The 9627-nt window shown below is 36.5% G+C and overlaps 1 protein-coding gene across 1 annotated transcript; it reads left to right on the top strand.

Moving 5' to 3' along the window:
• The first annotated feature begins 389 nt into the window (after positions 1-389).
• Positions 390-7919, top strand: LOC130027606 (hyaluronidase PH-20-like). The gene is made up of 3 exons (XM_056118451.1): positions 390-1343; positions 2218-2307; positions 7881-7919. Exons 1-3 carry the CDS (start codon positions 390-392, stop codon positions 7917-7919), a joined length of 1083 nt encoding a protein of 360 aa, XP_055974426.1.
• The last annotated feature ends 1708 nt before the right edge of the window (positions 7920-9627 follow it).

Below are 9627 nucleotides of genomic sequence, written 5' to 3'. Positions count from 1 at the left end.
CAGGGGATGCTGCTTCTAGGACAAATTATCTTTCAGCAGGCTGTACTGTCCTAACAACATTAGAAAGGAATTTTTGATTGAATAACCTGAGCATTTGTACACAAGATTAGGTATTCTATATTCAAAAATTAATTCCACTCTAGTACATAGGTTTGAAAAGTAGAAGAATTTACCATCCCTGATATAGAAATGCAGTATAATTATGTATTTTGTATTTCTCTTTGCTTTCAGTTATAGAGGATCAACTTTCAAAACATATCTGAAACACAATGCACGAAGAATAACTTTTAAATGTTACTCAATTATGCCCTATGCATATTGCTCACATTAATTATTGAATAAATAAAAGTGTGTAGAAAGAAGTTATTTTAATAGTCACTACTCATATCATGGAATTGCTGTGGATCAAGGATATCTTCTCTAGGAAATTTGTTGGGTTCAGTGGAATCTTCAAGGTAAAGTTCATTTTCCATCTGTTTCCAATCTTCTTGACTGCGGATTACAGAGGACGTCCTATCATATCAAATACAACATATGTCCCAGCCTGGAATGCTCCAAGTGACAACTGTAAATCATTTCATATTTCTATGGATCTGAGCTTCTATGCATTAAAAGGAAACCCTCAAGACACTGCCATAGGTCAAACTGTTAGCTTATTTACTGCCCCAAAACTTGGCCTCTATCCTTACATAGATGAAAGAACTGGAGAGCATAAACATGGAGGGATTCCTCAGTTGGGAAATGTATCAGAACATTTGAAACAAGCTGAGAAAGACATTTTAAAATACTTACCAAAAGATGAGTTAGGCTTGGCTGTAATTGACTGGGACGCATGGAGACCTACCTGGAGAAGAAACTGGTTAAAAAGAACAATTTATAGAATCGAATCAATTGAGTTGGTAAAAAAAAAGTCAAAGCTTGTAGGTGTAGCTGCTGAGAATCAGGCAGAAAAAGAATTTGAAGCTGCAGGAGAGGAATTCATGCAGAAGACTTTGGAATTAGCACTGAAACTTCGACCAAACAATTATTGGGGTTTTTCCCGTTTTCCTGACTGTAACAATAATAATTTTGCAAAAGTTAATCTCTACACTGGATCATGTTCAGAATCAGAAAAGAAAAGAAATGATGAGCTCAACTGGTTGTGGAAACTAAGCACTGCCCTTTTCCCATCCATTTATTTGAGTTCAAAACTAAAGCAAACCTCAAAGGGTGCACTCTATTCCCGTAATCGCATTAATGAAGCCATTCGGCTTTCTAAAGTACGCGACGAAAAAAATCCAATTCCGATTTTTGTATATACCCGTCTAGTTTTTATTGATAATATGACAGAATTTCTTTCTGAGGTAAGTAAATCAAGGTAGGATAACTACAAAACAGTGTCCATAATGCTATTTAGTAGAATTTGACTATATTTTTGAAGGGAATAAAGTTCACCTTTGATTTTTACTTATTTGTTTGGGTCTACCCAGCGTTTACTCCCGGCTCTGTGCTCAGGGATCACTCCTGGAGAAGATTTGGAGACAGGAATCAAACCTGGGTCTACTGTGTACAAGACAGGTGCCCTATTATTTGTATGATCTGTCCAGCCCTAAAATTAATTTGGTTTTATTTCTCTTCTTGAGCTACATCTGGCAGTGCTCAGGGCTCGGTCCTGGCTCTGCTCTCAGGGATCACTCATGGCAGACTTCGAGGTCTATATGGGATGAGTAGGTTTGAACTTGTGTACGCTGGCTGTAAGGAAGCACCCTACCTAAAATACAATACCTCAGCTCCTAAAATTCATCTTTAATAGCTTTTAGGAACAAACCTACATAATTTTATACCAACACGTACAAAATAAAACTCTAGCTTGTTTATAATTAAACAAGATAAGATACTACAGTCAGTAATGTATAAACTAATACATATAATGAACTATACGTATAAAATAACTAAGTATAAACTGATAGTATAAACTAATAAAGTAATAGATAAACTAAGTATAAGCTAATAACTCAGTTTATTTTACTTTGAAGTGTTTGATTTCATGACAATAAAAATAACTAATATAATAACAAGAATTTTAGATACAGGAGGACAGTGACTGTGTAAATGGGTCATAAGGGATGCGAAGGGAATTAAATTATTCTTTTCTCAGTATGCTTACTTTTTGTATCACTTTCTAATGAATGACATTTTCATATTATTTCTGCTAACTCTTTCTATTACATTTGCCAGATTGACCTTGTGAATACAATTGGTGAAGCATACGCTCTTGGGTCTTCTGGAGTTGTAATTTGGGAAAGCCCGACATTAACCCAAACAAGCGTAAGTTGAATTAATAGTAAATAGAGGAAATTTTTTCATTATTTAAATGTATTTTGATACTGTGCTATTGAATAATGAAATAAGTGCTATGCTTGCCAGATAGTAGTAGATTATCAGTGATAATTACTGAATCAAGCATTCTTGCTTTTGTACTTTTATTTAATAAATGAGAAATATTTTCTTTGTTTTGTCAGTAAAAGTATCAGTGATAAAATAAATTAATGACATTAAATGAAAATTAAAAAGTGAAATTGGTTGAAATTCACTAGATTGTTTCAAAGAAGCAAAAGTAAGGTTCTAATCTCAATGTATTGACAGAGTATACAATTATTTTTCTGCTACATTGCTTAGTAATAGTGTTAGCAAGAAAATGGATTTTCTTGCAGTCTTGGGTTCTTGAGAATTATATGAAAGATTTGCATACAAAACTTAAAAGATTGAAAGTTAGTTTTTTGTGCAGATAAAGTTGATAGGTCTGGGTCCCTCCCCAGACATCCAGGCCTATCCTTTATCCTTAAATAGTGTCACCATACCATCTATTTTCCTTCCGTGAAAAATGGCCAGCTATTCGCCATGCTACTCTCTGTATTGTGTATAAGCTTTCCTCAGTCTCCAGCCACGCATAGCTACATTCACATAGGTGAGACCCCTGTGATCAATACATTGTCATTACTTGGGTGTTCAAGTCCTACCTGAACAGGAGCTTTCCTGGACATCTATCTGAGCCCTACTCTATTCTGCCTCTATCTGGCCATGAGTGGCCTGCCTGTACTAGTCCCCTTTCCTAGGCACTGCTGTACCTGAACCTGGAAGCCAGCAGAGAGAGGAGAGAGTCTACAGTGTGTGTAGAGGGAGATAAGGGCTTCCTTTTAGCAGCTGCCAAATCCCACCCCCAGTGATTCCAATATCAAATCTGATTGTCTTCCTGTTCTGTGTGTGGAGATTTGAGATTTAAAGTGATCTGGTACTCCACACCTCTGGTCCTGCTCTATCTTTATTAGTACTCTGGAAGAAATTTAATTATTCAGTATATAGTTGCTTAGTGTTTCATTTATTCCCTAATGTTTGGACACCATTTATTCATTTAATTACTGCATAAGAATAGTTTATTATAGAGATATGCAAAAAATAGCCATTGGTCAAATCTGGTTGATGTATTTCTTTGTACAACAAATTAATACTTCTGGACTAACAATAACTTGTATTTTTAAAAATATCAGTTTATATCAAAAGAATAATATCTCATGAAATATTTTACAATGTAAAATAAAGTGTCTATGTCTATCAGTAAAGGTTTCAAAAAACAAAAATAAAACATTAATTTTTTAAAATTTTAATTAATTTTTTTAAGAATTTTTATTAGTGAAACACCATGAGGTACAGTTGTAGACATATAAATTTTTGTCCTTGGGTTTCAGTTATACAATGATTGAGTACCCTTCCCTCCTCCAGTGCCCATTCTCCACCTTCAATGCTTCCAGTATACTTCCCACCCCGTATTCCCCCCATCCCACTCCACCCCTATGGCAGGGCTTTCCCTTTTGTTTTCGCTCTCCTTTTGGATGCAGTGGTTTGCAAAAGAGGCATTGAGTGGCAATCATGTTCTGTCTATAGTCTACTTTGAGCATGCATCTCTCATCCTTGGAGGATCCTCCCAACACCTTTTATTTGGAGCTCCCTTCTCTATCTGAGCTGCCTATTACCTGAGCATATGCGGCTAGCCTCCAAGCCACAGAGTGTACCTCCTGGTAATTATCTCGACTATGCTTGTGAGTTAGTCTGCTATTTTGTTACTTTATATTCCCCAGATGACTGCAGTCTTTCTATGTCTGTCCCTCTCTTTCTGACTCATTTCGCTTAGCACAATACTTTCCATGTAGTACCACTTGTATGTAAATTTCATGACTTCATCTTTTCTAATAGCTGCATAGTACTCCATTGTGTAGATATACCAAAGTTTCTTCAACCAGTCATCTGTTCTTGGGAACTCGTGTTTTTTTTCCAGATTTTGGCTATTTTGAATAGTGCAGCAATGAACATAGAAGTGCAGATGTCATTTCGACTGTACTTTTTTTCCTCTCCGGGGTATATTCCCAGGAAAGGTATCTCTGGTTCAATTGGGAGCTCAATTTCTACTATTTTGAGAATTGTCCATACTGTTTTCCAAAATGGCTGAACCAGTTGGCATTCTCACCAGCAGTGAATGAGGGTCCATTTCTCATCACATCCACACCAACACTGGTTGCTTCTGTTCTTTTAGATGTGGGCCAGTCTCTGTAGTGGGAAATGATAGCTCATTGTGGTTTTCATCTGCATCTCCCTGATGATTTCTGATGTAGGACATTTTCTCATGTGCCTTTTAGCCCTTAAGATTTCTTCTTTGGAAAAGTTTATGTTCATTTTATCATCCCATTTTTGATGGGGTTAGAAGTTTTCTTCTTATAGCATTCAACCAGTGCTTTGTATACCCTTACCAGCCCCTTATCAGATGGCATTGGGTTAGTATCCTTTCACATTCTGTAGGTTGTCTTTGTATCTTGGTCACTGTATGTTTTGAGGTGCAGAAGATTCTAAATTTAAGAGTCCCATTTGTTTATCTCTGTTTCCTCTTGGTTGATCAGTGGAGTGTCGTCTTTGAAGATACCATTAGCCTCAATTTCATGGAGGGTTTTACCGACCTTGTCTTCAGTGTACCTTATGGATTTTGGCCTGATGTTGAGATCTTTAATACATTTTGATCTGACTTTTGCACATGCGGTTAAGTTGAGGTTTAAGCCCATTATTTTGCATGTGGTTGTCCAGTTATTCCAGCACCATTTGTTAAAGAGGCTTTCCTTGCTCCGCTTCACATTTCTTGCTCCCTTATCAAAGATTAGATGTTCATATATTTGGGGTTCTGTGTCAGGATATTTCACCCTGTTCCATTGGTCTGCAGCCCTGCCTTTGTTCCAGTACCATGCTGTTTTAATTATTACCGCTTTGTAGTAGAGTTTGAGGTTGGTGAGGGTGTTGCCAACCCATGTCTTATTTTTCAGGAATTGCTTTAGCTATTCATGGGCGTTTGAGGTTCCATATGAACTTCAGGAGTGCTTGATCTATTTCTTTGAAGAATTTCATAGGTATCCTTATAGGGATCGGATTGAATCTATATGATACTTTCTGGAGTATTGTCATTTTGACGATGTTATTTCTTCCTATCTATAAGCAGGGGATATGTTTCCATTTCCTCCTGTCCTCTTTTATATCATGGAATAGCGTTTTGTAGTTTTCATTGTAGAGGTCCTTTACCTCTTTAGTTAGGCTGATTCCAAGGTATTTAATTTTATGGGGCATGATTGTGATTGGGATTTTTTTTCATGTCACTTTTGTCTCTCTCATTATTTGCGTATAGAAACGCCATGGATTTTTGGACAATGATTTTATAGCCTGCGACTTTTCTGTACAACTCTATTGTTTCTAGGAGTTTCTTGGTAGAGAATTTAGGATTCTCAAGATATACTTATCACCTGCAAACAGTGAGAGGTTGATTTCTTCCTTACTTATCTGGATGCCATTAATGTCTTTTTCTTGCCTAATCGCAATTGCAAGTACCTCCAGTATTATGTTAAACAGAAGTGGTGATTGTGGGCATCCTTGTCTTGTCCCTGATCTTAGAGTCAGTAAAGGTTTCAAAAATAAAATTAAAAACTTACTTTACTTAATTTTAAAAAACTTTAAAAATATTTTTAGAAATTTCTAAATTTTAAGCAATGTTTCATAAAGATACTTCCATGCATTTCAACTAAAAATGATGCCTCTGAGATTAAAAAATCAGAGGTACAGTTTGGTTGGAGAAGTAGAGGGATGCAATTGGATTCGAAAAAAGAAATACATAGACAATCAGGAGTTAGTTTTGAAAACAATATTAAATTGTTAAAAACAATCCAAAGATAGATGACAAACACTTTTTTTAACTTTTAAAGGTTAAATTTACTTGTGATTGCTTTATTTACTTCTTCATTTTAATTTTTAACCACTGTGAAGAACAAGGCTATAAAATGTTTCATAGTTAAGTGCCAGGCATAAAGTTTTCCAACAGCAATCTCATTGCCACTGTCTCCTTTTCTCCACTAATATCCCAGATTTACCTACAGTCCCTAGCCTTCCTCTAGAGCAGGCACTTTCTCAATGCCCACTGCCCTGGTGTTCCATGGCCTAATTTAGCCCCCACCACAGCTCAGTGTCAAGCTTCCTTTTGAAGAACAATTCTGCTCTTCTTTTGCTTTTGCACCTTTGTTATCCCCTTAAGGTAGTTTCTTTAGTCACCGATCTGTTCTTGGGCACTTGGGCTGCCTCCATATTTTGGTTATTGTAAATAGTACGGCAAAGAACATAGGAGTATTGGTGTCTTTTCTGCTTTGTGCTTTTGGAAACTTGAGGTATATTCCAAGGAGTGGAATTGCTGGATCATACGAAAGCTCAATTGCTAGCTTTTTGAGTAATGACCATTTTGAGCAGTGATTATTTGAAATAAAATTTGGTGCTTTATTTTAAAAACAAATCTTCTCATTTAAAATGCCTTACCGCATTTAAAATTCCTCATTTGTTTTATATAGTACTGATTTATTGATTTTCTCCCAATGCATTTTCTTCAGCTCCACAAATCTTTCCCTACCAGGACCTAATTGTTTCTCTCTTTATTTTCATCTTTGTCTAACTTTCGAAATCAGGTCTATACAGCCTCCAACTATTCCCAATCGTTGACTCAAAGCACGAGTAAATCTGTGACCTGGATACTCTTGACTTGGAGTTGAAATTTTCCATCTCTGATGGATGTGGAAACAATAGTGTTCTATGTGGGATGAGGAATGTCTAATGATGTCATGGCTAGGGGTCTTTCTCTACAAACTGTAGATTAAAGACTACTCTCTAAGACCTCAAGATATTCTGTGTCTTATTGCATCAGATAGAATGCTTATGTTTGTACTTCATTTATGAAAACACTTAAATAACAAGAGCCTCTGAAATTCTTTTATGATAATGCCAGTCATTCATTTTATTTAGAATGCTTCTATTTTCTGTTTTTGATCACCAAATAAAAGAAATGACAGGAAAATAAATACAGAGAGTGAACTCTTTAGACCCTGACTAAAATAAATTCTTTAGCAAAAGCTTTCAGATGTTAGAAAACAATTATTTTTCTTTTGCTGTCTGTGTTATATCTGATGGTGCTCAGGGTTTACTTCTGTCTCTGTACTTGGGGATTACTCCTGGTGGGTCTCAGGGGAAAATATGGGGTGCCTTGGATTGAACCCACTGTGTCTACAGGCAAGGTCTCAATTTAAAAAAAAATTAATTCTATATTAGTTTCTAATTTTCCCTTCTGTCTCCCCAAATTTATATTCTCTACTTGTTAGGGTCTATTATTTTATGTGTAATGATTATGAATTATCCACGCTATTTCCCTTATTTTAAAAGTACTTTGAAATATATGCCTAAGAATGGATAAATAAGACATTTTCCAATGAGAATGTAATGATAAAGAATTTAATTTTTCAATGTTAAAATTTTTGCTTTAATTTTAAATTTTTCAGGTCATCACTAATATTATCCATGGAGAAATAGTTCCTTAATTTTTCAAAATATTTTAATTGTTCTGGGGGCATACCCATTTGTTCTCAGTGCTTACTCCTGACTCTGTGCTTAGGGATCATTCCTGGGGGCATAATTTTGGGGACCAAATGGGGTGCCAAAGGTTGAATCTGATTTAGTCACATGCAAGGCAAGTGCCTATTCACTGTACTATCTCTTTGCGCCATACTTCATATTTAACAAATCTGTTTTCTGTCAGTGACACTGTCTCTTATTGCTGCCCTGGTGCTCCATTACTTATATTCCTACAACATTTCCCAATTTATTTTTATTTTATGTTATTTCTATGATTGAACAAATACTTTTTGTGTCCTGTGTCATCAATATTTTGTCCTGTTTCCTCTGATTCATTGGCAATTTTAGAAAACCAATAATTGTCATAATTTGAAATGACAAATGGACAAATAAAAATGGTAAATCAATGATTATAAAATGTAAGTAAATGACTTAATTCTATTTTATTTTGTTTGATTTTGGAACCTTGAAAGTGGGCCTCAGAAAGCGTTGGGGTCTCTACTCTATGATTTTATTCACTAGGTTTAATACTAATCCTGAGGAGGCAGTGCTGTTGTGCCTTCTGGTGACATAAATTATAGAGGTGTCCTAGAGACTTGGGTCACTACTACAGGGTTCAGGAGCATTCACCATCATGCTGAGTGATGCTTGTTGCCTCCAAGGTTGCACCCAGTGATACTCGAGGGACCATGTAATGAAAGAGATCTAACCTGGTTGGTCACGTGTAAGATATATTCCTTAATCTCTTTCTCTCTATAGCCTCTTAATTTAATTTAGTGGATTCAGTAATTGACAGATCTATTAGAACATTAGAAAATCATTGACTTTCTAGTTTTTCAGGCTCATGCGATGTGATTACTAAAAATTCAGAAATTTTGTGACCTGGCTTTAAACACTTCCACCATTAGTTCTTAAATGATAAATAATAGTTAAAATTGAAATTGTATGAATAACTTACTTTAATTTACTATCATTCATATTCTTGAGGTTATTTGGAAATATTGTATCTGTATGACTGGAAATATACATACCATTCCACAACAAACTTCATCTTTGTTTTTAAGAAGTTTTATTTGATCACCGTGAGAAACAGTTACAAACTTTATGATTATGTTTAGGTCACACAATGCTCAAGCACCCATCCCTCCACCATTGCACATTTTCCAACACCATTGTTCCCAGTGTCCCACTCGCCACCCCCACCCCAAACCCGTTCTTTCTAACTCTCTCTCTAATTTTGAGCATTATAGTTTTTAATACAGATACTCAGAGGCCATCATGTTTGGTCCTTGGTCTACTTTCACCACACATCTCCCATCCTGGGTGATCCCTCCAATCATCATTTACATAGTGGTTCCTTCTCCATCCCAAATGCCTTTATCCCCAGCACATGGGGAGCTTCCATACTATGGTGTGACCCTCATGGCCCTTATCTCTTCTGTCCTTAGGGCGTTTGCCTTGCACGCAGCCAACATGGCCGACCCGAGTTCGATTCCTCCGCGCCTCTCGGAGAGCCTGGCAAGCTACCGAGAGAGAGTATCTCGCCCACACGGCAGAGCCTGGCAAGCTCCCTGTGACATATTCGATATGCCAGACACAGTAACAACAAAGTCTCCAATGGAGACGTTACTGGGCCCGCTCGAGCAAATCGATGATCAACGGGAGGGCCTTTAC

The sequence above is a fragment of the Sorex fumeus genome, unplaced genomic scaffold (assembly GCF_029834395.1).
Source record: "Sorex fumeus unplaced genomic scaffold, SorFum_2.1 ptg000037l, whole genome shotgun sequence".
Classification (NCBI taxonomy): domain Eukaryota; kingdom Metazoa; phylum Chordata; class Mammalia; order Eulipotyphla; family Soricidae; genus Sorex; species Sorex fumeus.
This window is presented reverse-complemented; position numbering and strand designations above follow the sequence as displayed.

Bases quoted from the DNA above. Each gene is read 5' to 3' on its own strand.
- LOC130027606 (XM_056118451.1), top strand. From the start codon at position 390: ATGGAATTGCTGTGGATCAAGGATATCTTCTCTAGGAAATTTGTTGGG. The intron at 1,344-2,217 runs GTAAGTAAATCA...TACATTTGCCAG, and splicing joins TGACAGAATTTCTTTCTGAG to ATTGACCTTGTGAATACAAT. The intron at 2,308-7,880 runs GTAAGTTGAATT...TAAATTTTTCAG, and splicing joins CGACATTAACCCAAACAAGC to GTCATCACTAATATTATCCA.